The sequence below is a fragment of the Montipora foliosa genome, chromosome 1 (genome assembly GCF_036669935.1).
Source record: "Montipora foliosa isolate CH-2021 chromosome 1, ASM3666993v2, whole genome shotgun sequence".
Taxonomy (NCBI): domain Eukaryota; kingdom Metazoa; phylum Cnidaria; class Anthozoa; order Scleractinia; family Acroporidae; genus Montipora; species Montipora foliosa.
Window position 1 is genome coordinate 72296105 of NC_090869.1, and position 24672 is coordinate 72320776.

General features: G+C 42.9%; 4 protein-coding genes across 4 annotated transcripts in view; 3 read left to right on the forward strand and 1 right to left on the reverse strand.

The window, feature by feature from the left end:
• LOC137973575 (adhesion G-protein coupled receptor D1-like) overlaps positions 1–9397 on the forward strand; it is a 31469-nt gene extending 22072 nt beyond the window's left edge. The window contains exons 6-9 of the mRNA XM_068820418.1: positions 2957–3039; positions 3119–3239; positions 7515–7558; positions 8993–9397. Coding sequence (XP_068676519.1) covers positions 2957–3039; positions 3119–3239; positions 7515–7558; positions 8993–9071 — 327 coding nt within the window. The 3' untranslated portion in view covers positions 9072–9397. The remainder of the gene's footprint in view (positions 1–2956; positions 3040–3118; positions 3240–7514; positions 7559–8992) is intronic.
• Positions 9398–10220: 823 nt separating this feature from the next.
• On the reverse strand, positions 10221–13894 carry LOC137973584 (uncharacterized). Its single transcript, XM_068820430.1, has 3 exons — positions 13471–13894; positions 11062–11292; positions 10221–10393 (listed from the first exon to the last, which is right to left on the reverse strand). The coding sequence occupies exons 1-3, from the start codon at positions 13892–13894 to the stop codon at positions 10221–10223; spliced, it is 828 nt and encodes a 275-aa protein (XP_068676531.1).
• Positions 13895–17226: 3332 nt separating this feature from the next.
• Positions 17227–17685, forward strand: LOC137973594 (craniofacial development protein 2-like). The gene has a single exon (XM_068820440.1). The coding sequence runs from the start codon at positions 17227–17229 to the stop codon at positions 17683–17685; it is 459 nt and encodes a 152-aa protein (XP_068676541.1).
• A 912-nt stretch (positions 17686–18597) lies between these two features.
• LOC137973604 (uncharacterized) lies at positions 18598–19667 on the forward strand. Its single transcript, XM_068820451.1, has 2 exons — positions 18598–18789; positions 19179–19667. Exons 1-2 carry the CDS (start codon positions 18598–18600, stop codon positions 19665–19667), a joined length of 681 nt encoding a protein of 226 aa, XP_068676552.1.
• Positions 19668–24672: the final 5005 nt, after the last annotated feature.

Genomic DNA, 24672 nt, shown 5'->3' on the forward strand with positions numbered 1-24672 from the left:
TACAAGAACCATGAATAGTTCCTCTTCTGGAGTCAGCTTGGCTATTCTAGCTGCTTTCTTTGGGTAAGGATCCTTTGAACACATTTCACTACCTCTCCAGTGTCTCATTCTTCCTATGGCTCCAACACCTTCCAGGTAGTGAAACCAAGCTGTAAAGGTTTCATAGTTGGGGAACCCAGTCCAAAATTGGAATTTCCTGTCATCAAGTCTTACTTGTTCTAGAAGAAGGCATTTTGAACGGAGATTTTCATTTTCCTCTTCAAGTTCTTTTATTCTGCAGTGCACCTCTAGCAGTTCATTGACTACGGATTGTTCCATATTCATTGACTGCAAATCTACCTGGCCCTTGCAGTAATCATGCTCTTTTAAGGGATGGTCTGCTGGTAAACACTGACTCCACACTTTATGATTTTCTGGAGTACAAACCTCTGGTTTGGGACGCCCTTTTGCAGTTTCCGCATGCTAAACGAAAACGAAACAACGGAAAGAAAACCGTTCAGAATGTATTGGGCCCGATTATTTCACACAAGGAATGTAAAATGGAACGTCCCCTCGTCAAAACACAAAGTACTCCTTACCGGTTTTGGCCTTTTCTTTCGGACATGTGGGGGTGCATTTGACACTCTGGTCGCCGCTAAGCTGTTTTTTGTTGACCTTGTAAGCTTTGGTTTCACATGGCTGTGTTTAAAAATGGAAGGATTGTAGGATACACTGTCAATTTCATCAGATTTCTGACCTCCAAAGAAATGCACTGAGCAGAGCCGCGTGTTGTCAGTCGGCGAGAAGTTCTTTCTACGGATTCTCTTCAACCAAACCTTTCTTCGGTTAATATCCTTTGGAATACGATAAAACTGCAAATCTCCTCTCGTTTTTCTAGTATTAGAACAACCAGGGGCGCAGCAGAAATCATTTTTCCCCATGTTCATACGCAGAGCTGTAACACGAAACCAAATGAAAAGCTTCTCTTTACCTCCGGCGGGTCTAATTTGCAGGTCGCAGGTCGCGGGTTGCAGGTCATTGTTTCACCAATACAGAAAGTATCCTAAACATTCTTAAAAGCTAACCTTAGGCCTAATTAGGCCTAAACAAAAGCTTTTAGGCCTAAGGTTAGCTTTTAAGAATGTTTAGGATACTTTCTGTATTGGTGAAACAATGACCTGCAACCCGCGACCTGCGACCTGCAAATTAGACCCGCCGCTTTACCCCCCAAGGCGCGAAGCATTGTGGGATGCGTGAAAATAGAGAATAGAGATATTTGGCATCGCGTATTTTGAGTGTCCCGTGACATGGCCTTGCGGTCGAGTTTGCACTTTGCGGTTCAACTTCTTTACGGCTGGGTACCCTTCTTGCGGCAAATGATTTACCGCAGAGTTTTTCACCTTAAAATTCTGTAGGAACTCACGTTTCAATCAATAAGTTATGTTTTGTTTTTTAACTCTTGAGTAAACACATTTTTGCTGCTCATTTGCGCTTCCTTGAAGACGCTTTCTCGGTTGAATTAAAACATGTAAAGTAAAACAATAATCCAACATGGCGCGTTTTTTCCCGCCAAATGCAGAATCTTATGCTGAAGTCTATTTTTGTCCCTGCGGCAAACGGCAAACGGCAAACAGCTAACGGCTAACCGCGGTTTAAAGATTGCGGTCGACTTTGAAAACGCGAAGCTAAATGTCCCTAATATTTAAAACTCCGGTGTCTTTTATCTATCTCCTTAGAAAAGAGGTTACATCAAAACGTTCGGTACCTAAGGAACCACGTTCACCTTACGGGCCGCATTGCGTGCCGTGGAACAATTTTCGTAGCTGAATTCATCCTATCAGATCGTTACGACAAGCAATGCGAATTTCCATAACAAAAACAAACAGTCGAAAAGCCTGTCAGTTGAAGGTGGGCCTTAAAAGTCACTGCACAGGAGGAGTGACACCAGCGATAGCAATGCGCCTGTGCGACGTCCGTGTATGGTTTTTTTAGCGAATGTTTAATATTTTTCGGTTAGTAATCGTTACTAATAATTTGCTGGCTAACATTTCACAAGAAGGACGTTTAATTTTTTGAACTTCTGCACGCTCGGGTGTAGCCACTCAGTATGATAAAACCCGAAACGAAACATATAATGCCAAACAATAACTTTATGATCTGTTATGGTAAATAAACATACCTTTATGATCTGTTATTGTAAATAAACATTTCTTTGACACAAGGTACTTCTCGAACCAAGTGCCTTCAAAGGGGTCAGTTTGATTTCTCTTTTAGCTCGTCCCACCATCTCGTTTGGATTGTCACTCAATTTGCCCTTTGGCATGCGTAATGTAGTGGATATCCCGTATCCCAGCGTTCCGGGTTCGAATCCCAGCCCTTGCCTTCCAAGGTTCACTCAGCTTTCAATCCATTTTGTAATCGGTAAAGTTAATGCCAGTATTGCTGGGGGTAGGTCGTACATAAAGGTGATGTTACACGAGCCGATTTTTAACGCCATTTCTTAATCCATCCCTCACGAAACAACGTTTAACGGAACAATGATGCGGCAACGGTGTATTACACGAGATGATTTGCTCGCAATATTTGAGCCCAGACTTCTGCTCGATAAATCCTGAGCAAGAAATGTGGCGGACGCTGTTGAAGTGACTATCGACGTGACTTATTCCTCTTCTCCGTGGTGCATTCTGGGACGATGTCGCGTTAAAAGTCAAAGGCGGAGGTGTTACACGCACTAACTCCAACAAAATTCGGGCAACAACATGTTACATTAAGAATCACCCTCTACGTTATGTTACACCACACAAATTTAACATCGGTTCATGTAACAGCACCTTAAACGACATTGGAGTGGCGCACACCCCTACCGCGTAAGTAAAAAAAGCCCTTGGGTTGCCTTCGACTGAGTTCGGCCTTCTTCGTCTCCTGTCTTTTCCTTTGACAAATGTTCGCTAAGTTGATTGTTACTCTATTGTTTTAGGCGAACACGGTAATTGTCGTGCGAGTGATAAAGGAAATGGCATCAATGCAACATATATCGCACAAGCGCATCGAACAAGCCAGGTGAGACAGTTAACATCTTAAACTTCTGTCTTTTGGAAAGCTCCAGTGAAAGTTTATGTGAACACATTTTTTGTTGCAGGTTGGGGATCAGAGCGTGCTTGATGTTGATGCCCCTGTTGGGTATCACGTGGTTATTTGGTCTCTTGACACCAGTACACACTGCGTTTCTGTACGTTAATGTCATTTTGAACTCCACTCAGGTATGACTTACAATTACATACTAGGTGTTGACTCTTGATATTTAGAAGAATAGAATGAAATGAAAGTTGGAAAGATAATCGCGGATAAATGAAAGAAATGATTATTTGAATTACAATTTATGGACGAAAGATAGAAGTGATCCTCGTACTTCTCTGAACAATTTAAGAAATTATTTCTTATAGACACCTGAAAAATCAAGCGGCTTCAACGGGATTCAAACTCATGACTTCTGCGATGCCGATGCAATACTCTACCAACCGAGCGATGAAGCCACACAGTGGGGAGACGTCCTGTTACGGGAACAGCTGGGGCCCAACAGATTGACCTGCTCCTAATTGTAAGGCTTCATAGCTCAGTTGTTAGAACACTTCGCCAGCATCGCAGAAGTCATGGGCTCGAATCCCGTTGAAGACAGCAGAATTTTTAAAGTGACAATCGCATCACGCAGAATGCCTATTATTCTCGGGATATAAACTTGCGGCACAGTCAAAATTATAGATCTGCAAAATTAGAGGAGAAGCATGACCAGAATGACTCCTATTGGTCTGAGTTTACGCGCACTTACAGAATACACCCGTACGCGCGCCCGTAATGGAATACAGCTCAGCTCATTAACTTTTGGAGGAGCAGCTAAGAAACAAAGGCCTCGCAAGTCTTCGTTTATGCTATTGTTTCTAAGATCGCACTTCTTCGGTCGTGTTACAAGCTGGCGTTTAAAAGAGGGCCGTCTCCAAACTGCTTCTGCATTTAGTTGAAGGTGGAATATCGGGCAATCATTGTCAACAAACGGAGGAACCATATGAACTTATAATGGATGGATCGGGTTTTCTAAAAGCTCTGAAAAGAGCTCCCGATCGCTGATATTTTCTTTTTCCTTCTTCATTGCACTATTTTGGTCGGCACGTGGAATGAACCAGAAGACACTTAACGATCAGTTTAAAATTCGCGGTTATTCGTGGCCATTTCACGATCCACTGGTTTGATTGACAAGAATTGTTATGCAGCGATGGCCAGAAAACATTATAAAATAATTAGGATAGTGCGTGCACTCTCATTGGTCAATAGCTGTGTTTAGATGAGAGTGTGGAAACAGGGCTGTGACAGCACACGCATTTTGATTGGTTATATGTCGTCAGACGCGCGTTTTGATTCGCTGGTAGGAAATATGAGCAAGAAAATCAGTTTCGATCAAGAATCTTCCTTCATTTGTTACCTTCATTTGTCGAATTATCTTTGAGAAATATTTTATAAAAGCAATACCGTACTTCCATAGCCTCATCTGAACACTGGCGAAAGTTGGGAGAATTCTCGACACTGTTGCAAAATCTGGACTGCGTCTCGGTTTTGCATAACTGTCTCGAATTCTCCCAACTCTCCCTTGTGTTTAGATGAGGCTATTGAAACACGGAAAATGTCCTCTATTGCTTAAATAGCTCTTCCTCGAGATGCGCCATTTTTCAAAAGTATGTTTCATTAGTAGTTTTGAAACCGAAAAGAACAGTGGTTCTCGTTCACCAATTCTTTGAATTAAAACAGATTCTGCTCAAGAAAAGGTACATCTTCCATTTACCGCGCGTGAAAATGTGGAAGGCCGTGACAAGATTTAGAAAATCGCTCTTAAAAACGGTCTTTATACTGAAATTACACTGCGAGTAGTTTGTTTCTCCTACGCTTCCCGAGAGAGAAACCACTGCGAGCAACCGTTTGATTTTCCATCGAGCATGTGCAAAGTACGTCACATCCCACGTGTTGTATTTGACATCACTTCGTCTTATTTCGCGGGAAATTTCTACACAGCAGGCTCGCCCAAACGCAGCAGTTACGTAGCTGAACGCACGCGCAAGCGCCAAAACAAGTTTAGTAACTCGTTTTACCGGTACAAATTTAACTTATTCGTCCTTAGCGCTGGACGGTGGCTCACTCAAAGAAATTAACGGTTGCTCGCAGTGGTTTCTCTCTCGGGAAGCGTAGGAGAAACCAACTACTCGCAGGATATACTGAAATAGGTAATTTTTTCACAATTTTCAAGTTTAAAAGAACAGTGTTTACACTTTCTTAGATTCTCTTGTGTAAGTTAAATGTGTAGATACAACCTTGCTCTTCAAAAAGCCCCGCGTGAAAGTTAGGATTACGACTTCTGGAAGTCAGACAAGCGAGTTTTACAAGCACGACTCGACCAATTTGGGCCCTTTCTTCTCTTATTCTGGCCTATTCACAGCGGGATCGTATTCAAATTTGCCGCCACAGTGATCATGAATATGTATAGGTAATCATATGATTTCGAGTGCAAGTTTGGAATAAGTAAGCACTTATAATTTTTTTCAAAGGTGGCCAAAATTGCACAAGACCGTAGGGTGAGTGCAATTTGTAGACTTTGAAAATTTACAAGTGCTTATTTATTCCAAATTGCACGAGAAAAATCATGTGATTACTTACTAATAATAGACATGAAAAAATTCGAGATGGTTAAGGTGATTCCTTAATAATAGAACTTGTCGTAAGATTTTCTTTAAACCTTTCTCCATTGTTCCCTACATTATGGTGACTCGAAATGTGCAATTAAAAAAAATAGGTCACCGAGCTCGTTTGGGAGATGAAACCTACTCAAGTTACTCATTTAATCAGTGCGACTTCCTATATCAAAGACACATTTGTTCCATCGGTTCACGCAACGTTTTTCAGAAACAGGAAGCACAGCTTTGACGTAATTCACGTGTATTGAATTGTTCGAAAGGAATAATTTAATGTTTGTTTTATGGCACACACGTCTTGAAAAGGCACTGGCTACAGTGCATGATCAGGTGCATGATCTCGAGGAGACAATTTTGTGTCCACGAGTGATGGCTACGAATACTTTTTTTCCTGTAACTTTTTTTTTTCTGACGTGAATTTTTGAAAATGTTTTCACAGCACAAACAGGAGGAATAAGAGAATAAAATTATGCCAAACAAAAGATAGGTCACCAACCCCGTTTAGGAGAAAACAGAAAGCAAACCAAGCTCGACCCTTCAACAACACGTCTCCCCGACAGCGCGGTTTCACTTTCACTCTCGGACTAAAATGACACTTAAGCATCATCAAGGCTATTACTCTCCTTTTTGTTTTGCGACAGTCTAAAAAGTTTCTTGTTTTTCTCTTTACTGTTGTGCTCTGAAAACGGCCATTTTTCTTTCTAGCGAGCTTTCCCGCACGAAAGGTCGCCATTTTGAAATGTTTTTGGCCACGTTCGATTCTCGGTTTCAACATGACGTCACGGCGGCCATGTTGGAGCCCCTAAACAAAGAAACGGCGGCCATGTTGGAGCCCTGACCCAATCTTCCGGGAATTCAATTATATTATTATGCAAACGTTCTCTTTTGTTTCACGGTTGAAAAACATGGCTGTTGATCACGTCAGTGAAAACCAGCAATATGCCAATATTCACACATGGCTAACAGTATTTATGGTTAAATTCAAACTTTGTTTTGTTTAGAAATATCCGTTGAGACTTGTGAGACAAAGAAAACAGAACTGAGCCGTGGAAATTGACCATAATAGAAGCCTTTTAGCCATGCCTGAATACGAACGTGTCCTGCGCTGTGTTATGCGCAGAACAGAATGCGCAGTGCATTATTAGGGAATCCACTTAAGCAGAACAAACGCACGCGTATCACCCAATCAGGGAATAATTGCGCAATAAATTGCGCCATCCAGGGCGCTCGCTTGATTTGAAAACAAAAGATTTGATTGGTTGTGACCAAACCCTATTGTTCATTAGCCAATCATAATCCAGAATTTCGACGTGTAATTTGCACTGGTATTACACTTTTTTTATATTTAATGATGTCCACACATTCTGCGCGAAGGCTTAAATTGTCCATTAAGTGCGAGGATCCCTTCTATAAGAGTAGTTAGTTGAGCAAATAAAAGGAAGCGCGGAAAATCCAGCCTTGAACGGGATTCGGCCCAGTTGTTAGGGCGCTTGTCTTGAGATCCGGGGATCCCGAGTTCAAGACCCGTTCTGGCCACTGGTTGAATTTGTTCATGGTAGTCCCTGGCTCTACTTTTGAGCTGCACTTGTAAATAGCCAACTATCTTGCCTCCGGCCAGTTGGGGCTCTTAACAGTTGTTGTTGTTGTTTTTCTGTTCTGTCTGTGTCGTTTTATGTTTATTATGTTTCAATATCACGACAGTCGTTGTCTCGCTTAACATTCCTGAAAATGGTTTGTTTGCAGACTTCGTTCAACCTGATCCTGTAGTAATTCCTAGTGTAATTCTTTCATTCTTTCCTGAAGGGGTTCCTAATTTTTGCTCTTCATTGCTGGCCAAAAATAAAGAGGTAAGACAGAGTTACTTAAGGTTTTTTTAATTATAATTTTCAGTAAATTATACAAAAATACTGTACTTCCAATGCTTTGCCAAATTTTTCGAAGTGACTCTTCATTTCATTGCCCGGAGGTAACATGTAACGTCTCTTCTAGTACAATCGCGAAAATGCTCCATTTCCACAATTTAGATCCTAGCAGTCAGTATATATGGTGGGACAATTAATTGGCCACTTTGAGGTTGCGCGGGAGACAGGGTCGAGAGTCTTATTGAATTGCTTTGTGGGAGTGTTTTGGGGAAGAGCCATTTTGATCTGCAAACAAAAAGACTTTCGTATACTCTTGTACGATAACAATTAACTATCTCTTTAATTTAGTAAACGTGGTATGTACCTCAAACTCACTGACCTTTTGATCAAATCTTTTCGTTTTCGGGACAATTTTGCACCTTGGCAAGCGAGCCATCATGTACAATATTCTGGTGGTTTAGGCACAGGCAGCCCAAGCTCGGTATACGATTTATAGCTTTTATATGGGTAAATTAACCTTGAGCTTATAAATGCTAAAATAAGCTCTAAATGTAGAAATAAACTTCACTTACCCCTACGTACAGTTGTCCTCGTCATTTCTGTGCAAACGGAGGACAAACTTGTGTCCGTTATAGACGGGTTTGTGGCTTTCGAATTTTTACGATGTGACGTCGTTAGCTGTCATTTCCTCTCATAAAGAGAAGAAAGGCTGGTGACTCGCGGCGATCTCATCCCACAAATTGCTCTCGTGTCACAAAGTAACGGTCCGAATAGCCATAAAAATACCACAGCCTTAAGGCCAGATAAATTTCCTATCACATCAGCTCAACTCCGGGACCACACAGCGATTTTTGGCGGATAAATTCCAAATAATGTGCAACTTTCTATAATCTTCCCATGCGTTCAGCTAGATGTGTGGGTACGGCCGTTATAGCTTGGTGGCGATCGTATTACATTCTGCCTTCTCATTGGACAATTTGAAACGCTTAGCCAATGAGAGAATTTTCCCTATACAAAGTCTATGCTTGGGTTGCCTGTTGTTTAGGAAGCTCAGCTCCAGGTATATTGTTTTCTTGTAATTTGAGTTCTTGCTCCGCGCACACAATGATGAAAATGAGTCGCCCAATGCGTTCACAGTGCAATTCAACAATGCTCTCGACCCTGTTGCCCGTACATGATAATGTATGTTATATGATACGAAACGTCAAATTAAAATGCCTTATAATGTTTATCACCGCATTTTGCTTTCGATTATTGTTTTTGATCAAGTTAAAATGGCCGAAAAACAAGAGTATTTATAATTCAGTCTCGTCGCATGCACTTTCGTTATTATCAGTATCACGCAAGAATTTCCTGCCTAACTTCCTACGAAAAAGCTGCGTGAGGAACATTAACGATAACTTTTTTTTTCTGATATAGATCACGGATGTCTACATCGACGGAAGAAAGAAAGCCACAAAACAGCAACAAACTCAATCAACACACACATGACACCTAGTCTGGGAATCGAACCCGGGTACATAGGCGGGAAGCGAGACATCGTCATCATATCTTTAATTAACCTTTGGATTTTAGAGTAGCTTGATTTAGCTTATATCATCGAGAATTTACCCTCCCTACCATGATACACCACATAGGACAGGCCGCAACACCAGGAACTTCATGCTCTACTCTTTGCGAATAGTGTGTAGGTTATTTTTGTCCGACAGGGGCCCATTACCCGGAGCCTCCATCTTCCATATTAACACTCTAAGTCAACCCTTTCCCGTATCTTTTTATTTTTAGAAACACCTCCAAGGGGGGCTTTAGTGGGTGTTGTCACAATAGCCAATCATAACAGACCAATAGTCATCACATACGTATGTGATGTATGGAAGCCACTTCACGTATGTCCTCAGTCACATACGTCAAAATATAGTAGTTCTAAAAATAGAAAGATTCCCGCGGGACAGGGTTGACTCAAGGGTACAATACGTATGGAAGCTTCGGGCAACGGGATCCTGTGCAATTACCATTGCGACAGCTCTGCTCTCACGACTTCCTAGTGTCATCTCCGTTTAATTCCTGGATGCTTCGAATTGTTCGTAGAAGTTGAGCGATCTGGAATAACGAGGCAAGAGTTTAAAAATGTACATTAGCGTGGTAGATCTTAAATTCCCTGATACGAGAAACCAACCCTGTCACAACTGAATATGTTTTAGAATGGCGTAATGGTTGCCGCCACCGTCGTCATTCAGAAGGCGCCTCCATGGCGTCGCAGCACCCGCAGAGGGATCCCTAATCCCTCAAGATGTTTTGTTCCCTTAACCGATCAAACCTTGCCCATTAAAATGCATGTTGAATTTATGAAAGAATAACAAGATTTTGTATAAGAGCTTAAACAAGATATGTTGAAAAAAAAAACCATATGTTAGCGCGGGGCCATGCACTCGTTTTAACTCCTTGTTGAAAGGCGAGCTTTCATTTGGTGCTAATGATATTTTCTAAGGGACTGTGCAATAATTATGAGGAAGGGGGGTCCTAGAATGAGCTTCACCAAAGGGAAAATTAGGTAGGTCTCCCCTCCAGCAGCGTCAAGATTAGCTCTGACTCCCCTCACGTTGTCTCAAAATTATGATGTGTCCCCCTCTCTAACCCGTACCTTTATTCACCGTAGTGCAACGCATTCCACTGCGTCGTCAGGGATGAAGAGCACCTCGAAACATTGTTCTTCATAATCGTCAATTTCCGAATCGTCTGATTGTTCATTATCTTCTTGGTCTTCGGAACTGCTAGATTGCTTCTCATCCGGGTTTTCTTTACCTTGCGCGTCCCCAGAACCTAGAACACGAGGTACGAGTGCTGCTTTCCCTCCGCTGACGGGTAAACCGTGTTCCTTTGCTAGAGTTTCAGTTTACTTGCAGACAGCGAGTTGACTTCAACCTCGTCGGACCAATTAATGTCTGGAAGTTTGTTCCTTTCCGTTGCCCGTTTTTTTGCTTCCATTGCAAGGAATTTTTGGTGCTCTATGAAGTGATTACAGGCATTCACGTCAATCAAAAAGTCGTCGCACAATTTCTGCACCTCTTTGCTGTCGACCCTCCTCCAGTGGCAAACAATCGCTTAACGTTCTGCATCTTGTAGAAGACCTGAATAGGGTGATGGCTAAATATAAAGCGACATTTCCTATTGGTGTCAAATCTAAAGCATCCAAATCAAGAAAAAAGAAGGAACAGAAGAAAAAAAGGGAGAAGAAGAGGATTGCTGCCTCAGAAAGCCGTAGGACCCGAACCTGTATAATTTTTCGGTCTTTGGGAGATGAACCCATTGATGACAACTATGAAACAGAAGTATGTGGCATTCCTAGAAACTGTACACCTAGAAACCCTCTCGCTGTTTAAATCAAGAACAGACCTGGCATGTCTGCGGGAAGTCTTAAATGCACTTACTTAGCACTTAGATCTCTCCGCGCCAGGAGGCGCATAAGGCCGCAACCCTCGTCTTCCAACCCACTCTGTCTTTCGCTATGACTTTGACTTCTCTCCAGCTGTTCCACCCTTCACTCTTTCGCTCATTTTCCACAGTTCGTCTCCACGTGGTCTTTGGTCGACCTACTGCCCGTTTCCCTTCTGGTTGCCACCCTAACGCTACCCTGCAGTTGTCGGTTGCATCTTTTCTCAAGACGTGCCCGATCCAGTTCCAGCGCCTCCTGCGGATCTCATCACTGGTCTTATTTATTCCTGTAATATCCCCTATCCTCTCGTTGCTCACTCTCTGTGGCCACCGAATTCCGAGGATTCGTCTGAGGCACACAAACTGGAATGCGTCCATCTTCTTTTCCTCCACCTTTGTCATTTTCCATGCCTCGCATCCGTAGAGTAGTACTGGGCGTACTAGCGTCTTGAACAGCTTGGTCTTCGTTTGGCGTCCTATGCTCCGTAACCTCCATATCTTGGTTAGGTTATAGAACGCCCTTCTTGCTTTATTTAGTCGGTTCCTAATATCTTCAGTTCCACCACCATCTTTCCTGACCGTTGCTCCGAGGTATACGAATTCTTCCACTTCTTCGACTTCATCTTCTCCAATCTTGACCCTGTCCTGCCGTCTTGTATTCGATCTCATCATCTTGCATTTTGCCGCATTGAGCTTCAGTCCTACACGCCCAGCGTTCTCCACCAATCGATCCGTCTTGCTCTGTATATGCTCGTACTTCGACGAGATCAGAGCAATATCGTCTGCGAAGTCAAGGTCTTCTAATACGCTGGTGAAGTTCCATCGTATTCCATTCTTATGCCCGTGTGTCGTCTTTCTCATCACCCAATCTATTGCTATGAGGAAGAGAAATCCTGACATAACACACCTTTGCTTGACTCCCGTCGTGATCTTGATCCACCTCGTCTGTTCCCCGTCATCCATTACCGTACACTCAAATTCCTCATACATGATTTTAACCATCTTCACCAGCTTTTCAGGTATGCCGTACGACTTCATGATCTTCCACAAGCTTTCTCTATGGATCGAATCAAAGGCCTTCTCGAAGTCAATGAAGTGTGTGTACAGCGTCGCTCTCCACTCATTCACCTGCTCCATGATGTTGCGGAGAATGAAGATCTGCTCCACTGTGCTCCTATTCCTACGGAACCCCGCCTGTTCTTTTCTGAGGGCCTCATCCACTCCCCGTTGGATCCGATCGATTATGATTCGGCCCATGATTTTGCTCATTACTGGCAGCAGTGTCACTCCTCTCCAGTTTTTACATTCGTTCAAGTCCCCTTTCTTTGGTAGTTTGACGATGATGCCTTTCTTCCAGTTATCTGGTATTCTCTCTTCCTTCCATATTTTCCTGTATAGTCTTGTCAGTTCTTGTACTGCTGTGTCGCCGCTTGCTTTCAGCACCTCTGCGGGTATTTCGTCCATTCCAGGTGCCTTTCCACTTTTCGTCTTCCTTAGGGCTTGTCTGACTTCATCTTCCCTGATCTCTGCTGTGTCCATCTCCCTCATCTCTTCTGCCGCTGTCTCCTCATCTGTTACAGGGTTCGAAGGCGCCTTCCTCACAAGCACTTCTTCAAAGTGCTCCGCCCATCTCTCAAGTCTCACCTCCTTGTCCTTGATTACTTCTCCATGCTTATCCTTTACGGCAGCGGCTTGTCTCATCTTCTTATTAGTTAGTCTTCTTGCCGCCTGGTACAGCTCTCTTGTGCGTCCTTTCTCAGCAGATCTCTCAGCTTCCTTAGCGATCTCTTCTGTCCAGTGTCTCTTATCCTCTCTTGCCCTGCGCTTCACTTCTCTGTCCTTCAGCCTGTACTCTATGCGCAGCCTTCCTTTGACACGCTCTGATCTGGTACTGTCAATTTTATTTCCTATCTGCCTCCTTTCCTCTATTGCCCTCCATGTGTCATCCCTCAACCATTGCTTGCTCCTTTTCTTCACCCTTCCCATCACCTTGTCTGCAGTCTCTGTGTACACTTTCTCTATCTGGCTGCAGTCGTCATTCACGTCCTCTTCTACCTCTAGTGCTTCGAACCTGTTGCTTAATTCGATGTTGAACCTCTCTTTAAACATCGCACTATCCAGCTTTTGTGTGTCAAACCTGGCTTTGATCTTCTTCCTATTTGGGTCTTTGTGGAGCTTCATCTGTAGTTTCGTTACTACGAGGTAGTGGTCACTAGCTGCATCTGCTCCTCGCTGTACTCTAGTGTCAGTGACTGACGTCCTCCATATTCTCCTTATCATGATGTGGTCTATCTGGTTCCTTGTTTGCCCGTCAGGGGAGACCCACGTGGTCTTGTGTATGTCCTTATGGGGGAAGCATGTTCCGGTGATGACAAGGCCGTTAAGGGAGCAGTACTCGCACAGCCTCTCTCCATTGTCGTTCCTGCTCCCTAACCCGTGTCTCCCTATAACCTCCTCCATCTCGCTGTTATCGTCTCCCACCTTTGCATTCATATCACCCATGACGATCACAATGTCATTTTTGTTGCACCTGTCCGTTGTTGTCTGTAATTGGTGATAAAAGTCATCTTTCTCTTCTGGTGTGGCATCGTTTGTTGGCGCATACGCTTGGATGATGGTTATCTTCTTGAATCGTGAATAGAACCTTGCGCTGATCACTCTGCTGCTTACAGGCATCCATGCCATTAAGCTTCTCGGCGCCTCCTGTGATATCATCAATGCCACACCTTTTTGATGTCCTTCCTCCTCTCCAGCGTACAACAAGGTGCTGCCGTTAGCGAGAGTGACCCGTCCAGCCCCTGTCCATCTTGTCTCGCTGATCCCCAGCACGTCTAGTTGGTATCTATCCATCTCCCTCGCCACCTGTGTGGCTTTACCTGCTATATACATCGTGCGTACATTCCAGCACCCAATCCGGGTAACTGACTTTGGCGTCGCCATTGACCTCGTCGGTCGCTGAGCTTCCCGTAGGCTTTTACCCAGTGACGTCCTGATGCTTCCGGCTGGTTGTCCGTCAGCAGCCACGGCTTCGCCATCATTGATTCGAATCTGATGAGTTGCGGTTTCTGTAATCCGTTGTATTTTTCCGAGAACAGGTGATTGGCCTGTAGCTCAACCCCCAACCTGGAGGACCAGGGGATCACACTTCGTCTGGTCTCTACCCTTCGACCTGTTCGGCATGGGTGACCCTACCAGGAGTACAAGACTGCAGCCGGCATAGCTCTAGGGGTCATTGAGACACACAAACCACCCCACCACGATAAGGTGGTGACCCCCTTGGAGTGGAGTCTTAAATGCCAAATGCCAACATGGTTCGTGACTTCTGTGCATGAGCGATTGTTTCAATCTATCATATGTTGACATTATAAATATGTTAAAGCATGTGTTTATGTTAATGCAATATTTAGACATTATTGATAGTCAAAGGCGTGGCATCTGTCTATTTGGAAAATGTTTATTTATTCATTATCGAATTTGTGAAATTTAATTAAGACCCCCCCTAGACTTACTTTAGAAATCTAATGTAGAGCCCCTCCTCCTTTCCATTATTTTAATTTAAGGCCCCCCCCCCCTCTAGTTTTAGGGCCCCCCGCCCTCCTGATAATTATTGCACAGTCCCTAACTGCATAAAAAAATAAAAATAAGAAGTAAAACATCTGTCATTTTAGTAGCATCATCCGAGCTTCAAGATTTCAAAATTTTATGGCGGAAATTTCTCCAGAACCCCCTACAAGTTAGCGTTTCCGGCGCTTGCTTCTTAAGTCTCCCATAGAATATCGCTGCTGAAGCTAAAAGTAATTAGGCCTAAGCTAGATTAATAATTTAGGCCAAAATTTTGATTTTAAAATGTTTAGCTTTGTCGTGAAGCTTGGAAAGCGACCTTTTGCAGTGTTTAGTATTGTTTTTTGCCGAGTGATATTACAGCATTATCAAATAGTGTTTACAATTGTATTGTCCCTTGGCAGCTAGCCCTGGGGTGGTAAAGTGGTTGGATGACAGGTTAATCAACATTCTCAGGCCAGGTTCGAATCCTATGTGCATACATTTGGGTTGTCTTTTAAAAAACATACGAGCATTTCCCATAATCCATATGAAACTTTCAGTCTTCTAAATTAACGACAACAGTAAATTCAGAGCAAATTACGAATTAACGATAATCGTTAATTTAAGGTAGAGAATCACTTTGTAGGCGAAACGACAGATGCCAATGTGATACAACGCACTCGTATAAAGCAGGTTTTTTGTCTTGTAATTGCGTAGATTCGACAGCATTTGTAGAAATGTGTTCCTTGAATTGTTGTTGAAGAATTTTAATGTGCATTTTGAGATTCTTGTATTTCCTAATGTGCTTCGTTTACTTGATTATAAAAATTCGTTAAATTGTATGGTAAATTTACTCTGCGTGTTATCCATACTGTACTGTAACCCGCCCTACAATGCAGTATTGACTTTTATTTTAAGTTATCGAGAAATGAATTAAAAATATCCAGTACATACGTTTGAAAAAGAAACTGTACAAGTCATAATTGAAGATAGAAAAATAACAATAATAACATATACCAATGCGCAATGATGACATAGGAAATCAAGAGGCTTCTTGGCCCCATCTGTAAGCCCACCAAATCGCGGCAAAATAACATTGAATGCCGTCCTAAGAAAATATGTCTTAAGATGACGCCTAAACGCATCCAGTCTGTCAATATCACGCATTTCCTTAGGTGGTGAATTCCATAGGGTAAGAGAAGCCGTGGCAAGTGCCCTTCCACCGCGGTCCTCTTAGTTTTTATGGCAGGAAAAGCAAGCAGCAATCGTTGATCTAAGATTGCGCCTCGAGTGACTGACTTCATACAAAGTAGAGGAACTTAGCCCCACAGCTAAGGGTCTTCCTTGTGATATAAGCGTTTTTTTTTGCCAAGAGAAATCCTTATATCATACAAACACCTGCTCTTGGAGGATCCCTGCCAAGTATTAGTAAGTAGTAAGGGATTTTAAGACAATACGAGACAATTACCCGAACGTACCGCTTATTTTTTGAACGCACGAGTTCTTTTTAGAAGCGAAGGATCGTAAGCGGAAGTTATATGTACAGGGTTGAGATTAGCACATTCCAAGGATGACTACCACACAACACATTGGTTATGGCGATTGTTAACCAAACATTAGCGATGATTGGAGGTAATGAAGTGCACGCTAATTTTGGTTAGCGTTACGAACGGCACACTCCATTCGCTCGGATAGACCCACACTAAAAAATGTCGAGCCTTTTCTGAAAAGATCGGTCCGCGACCTTTGTGGGAGGTCTCTTTACTTGCCAAGACACCAGGCAAGCACAAGTTCACGCAGATATATGTCTACCTGTATATGGAAAGAGCGCGAGGACGATATATGGGTCTGGCAGCAGCAACACGACAAAATGACTGAGAAGTCACAAGACCAACAGAGCTACAAAAAGAAATTTAAATTCTCATGTGACTTCTTAGCGACTTAGACCAATGACGTAGTAGAAATAAAAATTAATCAAGGCTAACCTGTAAGCTGAAATTTAATTGTAATTCTGCAATGTACTGGTCAAGAGCGATGAGATCACGTGCCCACCCGTTGATGTGCCTTACACATCCTCATACAACCCTACCCATGTTACAATTATTCTAGATGTGAATGGCCATTCGCCTGCCTTTTTTTGAATTGACTGCTCGATTTCCGCGCGCTATACTAAAAACAGTACCTGTCACAGGTCTGTAGTGGACCACTACCAGTTACACTGGGTGAGATTGAACATCCTGGCAGATAAATCTGTCACAAGGTCTGTGGTGGACTGTGCCAGTCGGTGCATTGTGACATGCACTTCACAAAGAGCAGAGATAAACAAACCTATCATCTGGTCATTCACTGCAACAGATACTGGAATCAGTTTGTCTTGGCCTGTCCTTACCACTGATATTACCTTTATCTGCCAAGAATGTGCTGCTAGTCCAGCAAAAGCTAGAAGTACTCAAATGCTTTGCAAGCAGTTCATGAAATGGTAAATCAGAAAACAACTCATACCGGCTGGTTCGTCGCTCGGGTTAACAAGGTCCGCACTGATCTGTGAGCTAGGAGCGATAAGACAAAAGAAGAGGAAAACAGCAACCTTGTGCATAGCAGAATAGAATGTACGCACTCTGTTGGACAGAGCAATATCACAGCGCTCAGAAAGACAGACTGCGCTTGTGGCTCTGGAAATGAACAGGTACAACGTGGACATAGCTGCACTTAGTGAAACAAGATTGCCTGGATATGACAGCTTGGAAGACCATGGGTACATCTTCTTTTGGAGGGGGAGATCAACTCAAGAAAGGAGAGAAGCAGGAGTGGGCTTTGCAGTTAGAAGGGAGATAACAGAAATGCTTGATGAGGAACCAGTGCCAATCAACGACAGGATAATGACTATGAGACTCTCACTACAGCGGAAGATGTATGCCACACTCATCTGTGTATACGCGCCAAAAATGACCAACACAGAGGAGGTGAAGGAAAAGATCTACAGTGATTTACGTGAAACTATCAGGCGTGTACCGACTGATGTCAGGCTGATAATCGTTGGAGATTTTAATGTCAGAGTTGGTTCGGACACCGAGAAATGGAAAGGAGTGCTAGGCAGTCATGGAGTAGGCAGGCAAAGTAAAAGTAAAGTAAATTAACTATATTTAACGTCGATAACTCGTAACAGTAATTCAACTGACAAACCTGGGGTCGACGGTGCGCTCATTTTACTCCCCCCTCTCCATCAGTGCTCCGTTTTACGGGTATTTAAAGCTACTTAGCTACACGGAAAGGAAAGAAGTCGAAACAAGGATGCGAAATCCGGGAATCGAACTCAGGACCTCTTGCACCGAGGCCGCGCACTAACCTACTGTTCTATCCTTGCTCCTTGCTCCAATGCAAATGGAGAGCTTCTACTTGCAATATGTTCAGAGTACAACCTTGTGATAACCAGCACCTACACAAGAAGACATGGATGCATCCAAGATCCAAGCATTGGCACTTATTGGACTACATCACAGTCAGGCAGAGGGACAGAAGGGAGGTATTGGACACCAGAGCAATGAGAGGCGCGGACTGTGGCACTGATCATGTTATGCTGAGATCTAGATTAAGGATTTGCAGAAGAAAACAGCACTGCAAGACGGGTGCGAAGCCACCACGGAAGCTAAACACTAGTGCACTGAAAGGCCAAAAGAAGCAGGAAGGACGTACACAGGAAATGGATGAAAACTTGAAAGACTGGGACAGCAAAAATTCAGAGAATGCCATAGAAGAGAAATGGGCAACACTGAATGATGCGGTGTATCAGACTGCGAGTGATGTATTAGGCTACCATGAGAGGAAACATCAAGATTAGCTTGATGAGCATGATGAACACCTAAAGAGACTACTAGAAGCGAGGATTCAGGAATACAGCTAGACAGGAAAACCTACAGTGTAACAACTAAACTACCCAGGAGATCTCTCTGAAGAGGCTAAAGAAGCTCTAGTGCAGCGACCAGTTGTATCAAGTCTGGATGAACCACCAAATTTTGATGTACTAATGCCAGCTATCACGACAACACAGGATGGTAAAGCTCCAGGAATGGGTGGTGTTTGGTGGTGTTCAGCTTACCAACTGCCTGTGCAAGCTCATCCAAGAGATATGGGATGCCCGGAAAGTACCCCAAGACTGGAAGGATGCAAGTATTGTGCCTTTGTTCAAGAAAGGTGACAGGAAGGATTCTGGAAATTACCAAGGTATATCACTACTAGCCACTGTTAGTAAGATTCTCTCACGTGTACGACTTAACAGACTCAGCGATCTCGCAGAATGTACTACCGGAAACCCAGCGCGGCTTTAGAGGTGGAAGAAGCACAATGGATATGATTTTCTGCTTGAAACAGGTTCAAGAAAAGTGTATCGAACTTTATGTAGTCTTCATAGACTTCAGTAAATCCTTCGATACTGTTTCACGACAAGGACTATGGCAGATACTCTAGAAATATGGTTGCACAGAGAAGTTTGTCAGCCTGATCGAGGCACTCCATACAGGTATGCAAGCAAACGTGACAATGAGTGGTTCAGTATCTAAAGACTTTTCAGTAAGCAACGGGGTAAAACAAGGGTGTATGCTGACACCTACACTCTTCTCGCTATATCTGGCAGCCATGCTTGAGGTGGCCTTCAAAGAAAGTTGTTAGTCAATTCCGCTTCCAAATCAACATGAAGAAGACAGAGTGCCTTCATCAACCGCCAAAGTTCCAATCATTAACATCACTACCAGAAGAGATCAGCATTGGTACAGAGCCACTAGTCAAGTGCAAGACTATCAAGTACTTGGAGAGTACTGTATCAGAGAATGCCAGGCTGGAGGATGAACTATCTCTTAGAATGAGAAGAGCGAGTGCTGTGTTTGGAAACTTGAGGAAGAGACTGTGGAACAATCGACATGTGTCTATCCGTGTGAAATGCAAAGTGTACAGAGCGATAGTACTGGCTACTCTATTGTATGGTTCTGAAACTTGGACTGTGTACAGAGTGCAGGTGAAGGAACTCCACGCGTACATAATGAGACACCTTCGAGCCATAATAAACATCTCATGGAAAGACAAGATAACCAACATAGAAGTGTTGAAACGAGCTGTCTACCATTAATAGAGGACATGCTAAGACGGATGAACATGAGTTAGCTCAGACATGTTGAGAGGATGGACCACCAGCGTCTCCCCCGGCAGTTACTCTAATCACAGTTATGCGAGGGCAAACGCAATCAGGATAGACCAAGCCTCAGATTTAAAGACACTGTAAAAAAAAGAAAATTCGAGAGGTTGGACATAGACAGGAGCTCCTGACAGCAGAAGGCTAAGGACAGAGCTGTGTGGAGGAATCTGATCAGACCTAAATGAAACAGCCATTGTCGCCCACGACAATGACTAAAAGTAAACCATTATTCAAAAAAAGGCATTGTAACTGCCTCACAACAAGATTAAATGTTAATTTCAATGTTTATTCATACTTTTTGTCAAAGAGAGTTTGAAATCAGTCATGTTCTATCTATTGGAATGGCGACCTGCAAAAGCCCCACCAGACCATGGCTATCCATTGGGTTGGGGACGTATCTCAGGTCTTTCGTGCAAAATACTGAATGTGCTGGTTTCTTTTGTATATTAATGCCCAATATTCTCCTTATAAAGCTGCTGACAACAGTTCAACTGAGTGGCCTCATAGCTCAGTTGGTTGAGCATCGCACTGGCATCGCAGAGGTCATGGGCTCAGGGGTTTCCGAATAAATTTTGGCACAAGTGGGCAGTTAAGCATAATAGGTGGGTATTATTTTTTGGCTGCTAACCTTTCTCCAGATTGCTTGGTTTCAATTAAAAGGAACATCCTGAAATTTGCACTCCGGGCAGAACTTCTCCAGCCGCGGGCAAGATTGCTCGCTCGAACTCAAGGACGATCTTTTGAACGGATGGCTCTCGTGGAAGTTTGACAAAATTGCTCTCAACATCTGTACTATGGTGCAAATTCTTTTCATTTTCATCGGAAAAACGGTCAGGTCGCTGTAATATTAGTTTTAGTGTTTCCCTACATAAGTATATATTGAATAACTCACCTTCTTGTAATCTTTCTTTTTGAGAGACGACATCAATACATATACAAGGGGCACTTGTTTGGCAGCATCACCGGACCTAACAAATGCATTCACTGTCAACACTTGGGTAAATGGCTGGCGACAAGCTTGAATGTTCCGTCGATGTACCATGTTTTAGCTTTTGAAAGAAGTTCGAGCTGCCCTGCAAATGACATAAAGAAAGGAAGAAAGAAAGAAAACACAACGTAAGATTTATCTTCCGAATTTTAAATATGTTATTTGTTTGGCATACTCACCTCTTCGATGATTGCAGAGGCCGGCTTGAAAACAACTTGCAGCGCCTGCTCCTTCACAGCAGCGAGGATCTTGGTGGTTGTGGAACTGTTTTCCCGTCACAAATTGTCCACTTCTTTCTTTCACAGTAGCTCTGCGGTAATTCCCTTTCGGGCGCACCGTACATTGCCAATAGGTGGTCTCTTTCCCGTGCTCCTTCACATTGTAGGCGAAGCCCCTTGAGTCAATCAGCTTCTTTTTTCGATGGATGGTCCCATCATCTATTATTCGGTAGGTCAACTGCTCTGCTCTTCTTCTAATACAGTTGGTAGGGGTACGGGGTCACCTGAAGGAAAAAAGGAGTAGTGTCTCAATAAACAACACCAATAAATACTTGTGTTACTAGTCGAAGAACGTTTGCTTGGAATATTCTTAAGGTTAAGCCCTCCCCCGATCGCAAAAAAAAAGAAAAATAGAACGACGACGGCTAATTTGTTTTCTTTTTTTAAAGAAAGACACAGTCTGCCATCAACTTCAGTCGATGTGTAAGAAAATTGAGAGGTTTACTGAAGTAATCAAGGTTTACCTGAGTAACTCTCGTTGATCGTTGATTGTTGTGATTCTTGTTCATCGTGCTGCAGATTATCAGGGGTGATTTCTAAAACAAGAGTAGAAAAGCACACATCAGTATAAATTCATCGGCACCAACTCATCTAGGTGGAAATGTTCTAGTTAACGTTAAATAAGCTTCTTACGGTCGAGCATTCTACAACTGTACTGATATATACTGATGGGGGAAGCACCCGTGGAGGAGGTAAGTTTTAAAGCTAGCTTAGCTGGTTGAGTTTACTACTGAATTACTCATGAATTACTCATGGATTGAGAAGGAGGAAAGTTTAAGTTTAATACTCACCGGAGTTAGGTTTAATACTCACCGAAGTTTAATACTCATCGGAGAAATTATCCATTGCCTGGCTAATGTTGCTAGGAGGCGGATACTCTGGAGAAAGATCTGCAAAGCAAAAATTAACCTCATTTTTATCGTTAACTCGTTTAAGGAAAAAAACGTTCAAGATAAGACTGGGCCTTCGAAAGGTTAAGTTCTTGTTTCAAAATAAGGGACAAACTGCTCTCAGCAGCGGGGTCCTGGTCACTTGGGTTCGATGACGCAAGAGAACATGCAACGCACAACCGATCTATTCTTCCTCTGATTACTGCCAAACGGTAGGTGGCTTGGCCGATACCAATCCCGCAGATGCGATGCTGCCAAAGCCGCAGTCACCGCACTGAACGGCTTGCTGGCGTGGTCGAACTTCATTTCCGCACTCGATACAGGGATAAAGGCTCATTGTGTATTTCTTTGGTGTATGCGTAACGATTTCGTGTCTCAGCTAGCTGATTATCTCAGAATGAGGTTGCTGTTTTTACCTTACCCTCTTTATATATGGTTAACCGGATCAAAATTTACATGCCACCGACTGAGGAAACAAGAAACAACTCGCGGTAATTTATGCCACGTCTGATCCTAAGGAGAATGATGCCAACACGCTTTGTTCGCGTGGTTAACAATAAACAAGAAAAAACGCTGATAAATTAAAGTAAGAGAACTTGATGTATTTTAGTGATATGTGTGAAAAATTCTTATAACTGAGAGTGTTCCGCTTATTATTTCTAGAATCTGTACTGTAGCATGAACAGTTCAGTTCATAGTCTGCAACGAACAACGCTGAAATGAACAGAGATATTTTGAGTCTTTGTTTAACTTCATATTTGCATAGGTTAGCGGACACAACATTTTACGATTTACTTAAGTTGTTGCTTTTCTTCAAATTTATACACTCGATAAAATTTCGGGCGACATGACTTAGGATTTCGGGCGACACGACTATGAATTTCGGGCAACATGACTCTGGTTCCGGGCTACTTGACTTCGGGTGAGATGACTTTCGGGCGACTTGACCGGTTACCTTACCGGTACTATCAAAAAAACTTAGCACTGAGACTCACTTTGAAGAGGAGGAAATGGAAAGTTGAGTTCAATTTTCTTTCGTGACAGGTTAAGACAATAACAACTACAGAGTTTTGTCAAGGACAAACCATGCGCTGGGTACCCTGGGTTCCAGAGGTTATTTTCTCGCTATGAAAAGAGCGAGTCACGAAGCGGCGAGAAAAACCTCTGGTACAGCCCGTTAAAAGCCTCACTTCCATGCAAACCAACATATTTTGATTGACATCCAGAGTAAGAGTTTATTTTAGAAACTTGGGCAAACCGGTTTTATCCACGTGATAAAAATATTTGTGCAATGTTTACCGGTCACTCTACTGGGAAATTCTCACGGTGGAGTGAATTAATCGTTGTCACTGTCACGTAACAAAAAAATAAAATCGAAACTGTTTAATGAAATGAGCCGAAAACTTGGAATGTTGTAAGAGACAAATTCATAAATCACCTCACCAGTACTCAAGTCCGTGCGATACATCGTTTCTGAGTTTTTTGTCGAAGTGTTTCACACTTGTTACAAATGCAAACGTACATTCAAGTCCTAGAATTAGAACTGAAAAAATTTAAAGAACTTAACGAGTCCCTGGAGCAGTCGCAGTATGACTCAAGGCATTGACGTGTAAATATGTCAGAAGCTCAGTCACACCTTCGTCAAATTCCCAAACAAAATCAGAGTGCTTGTTTGATTACGCCCCCTCTGAGGACACCCAACAGCAAACATTCATCCAGCGTCAATGAGACGAATTAACCTCAATCTGCCAGCCATGAATTTGTGATTATCGTGTCGCTATCGCTACTGTACCGTTCATAGTCTTCTTGTATTCCACCAGTGAAAAACCGGTTTGATCGTCCCCCTCGACTTAACCAATAGCAATCCTTATAAAAAAACGGTTTGTCCATCGACCAATGAAATCTCCAGGGTCAAAAGTTGACTCTGGAAGTGGAAAGCGCAACGTGATTGGGGCGGCATGTTCAAAAAGGTTAACAGCCTGTACCAGAGGTTTTTCTCGCCGCTTCGTGACTCGCTCTTTTGTCGCTCTTTTCATGGCGAGAAAATAACCTCTGGAATCCAGGGTATGCGCTGGGGTGTGGGCTGGAGTTTCTTACCACATGTCGTTGTTCAGGTGAGTTGATAGTTCTCCAAGCAACTTCTGTTGAGGATTTCTCATTCATTAGCCACGTTTGGTCATTCGGGCACAAACTAAAACACTGGACAAAAGGAGTTAACAATAATCTAGCTTTAGAACAGTAACCTGAAAAGAACGCCAATAACGCAATGCTGTGCAGGAAAGTAGATTTATATTTGACGTGCGGGCTACAGACGAAATGGAGAAGTGATGCTCGCACTTATCTAGACAATTTAAGCTATTGTCTCTCACTAGACTATTAAACCAAACTTCAAACCCAAAGTTCGATACGTTTGACGTTAACGTAAACCACTCATTAGTGAGTTTTGGCAACAACCACGGTTACGTCATGATTTTTTCGCCAAATGTGTTATTTTCGTTATTTTTGTTATATTTGTGGTAGTTGTATAAAGTAAAAAAAAAAAAAAAAAAAACAGCAGTAGACTAGCAACCTTTGTGGCATGATTATGGTGCTGAAGCAAGAATCCCCTTACAAGAAGGGGTTCCACTCCACTAACTGAGATAATAATCTCTAGTAAAGTGGGTAAGTATGGGGAAAATACTGTGTGTGTGGATGGTCAGTTGAGGGAAAATCATAACCAAAAATTAGTCTGTAAAATGAGGAAGAGAAATTCACAAAGCAAACTCTCAACCTCACAGTGGAGT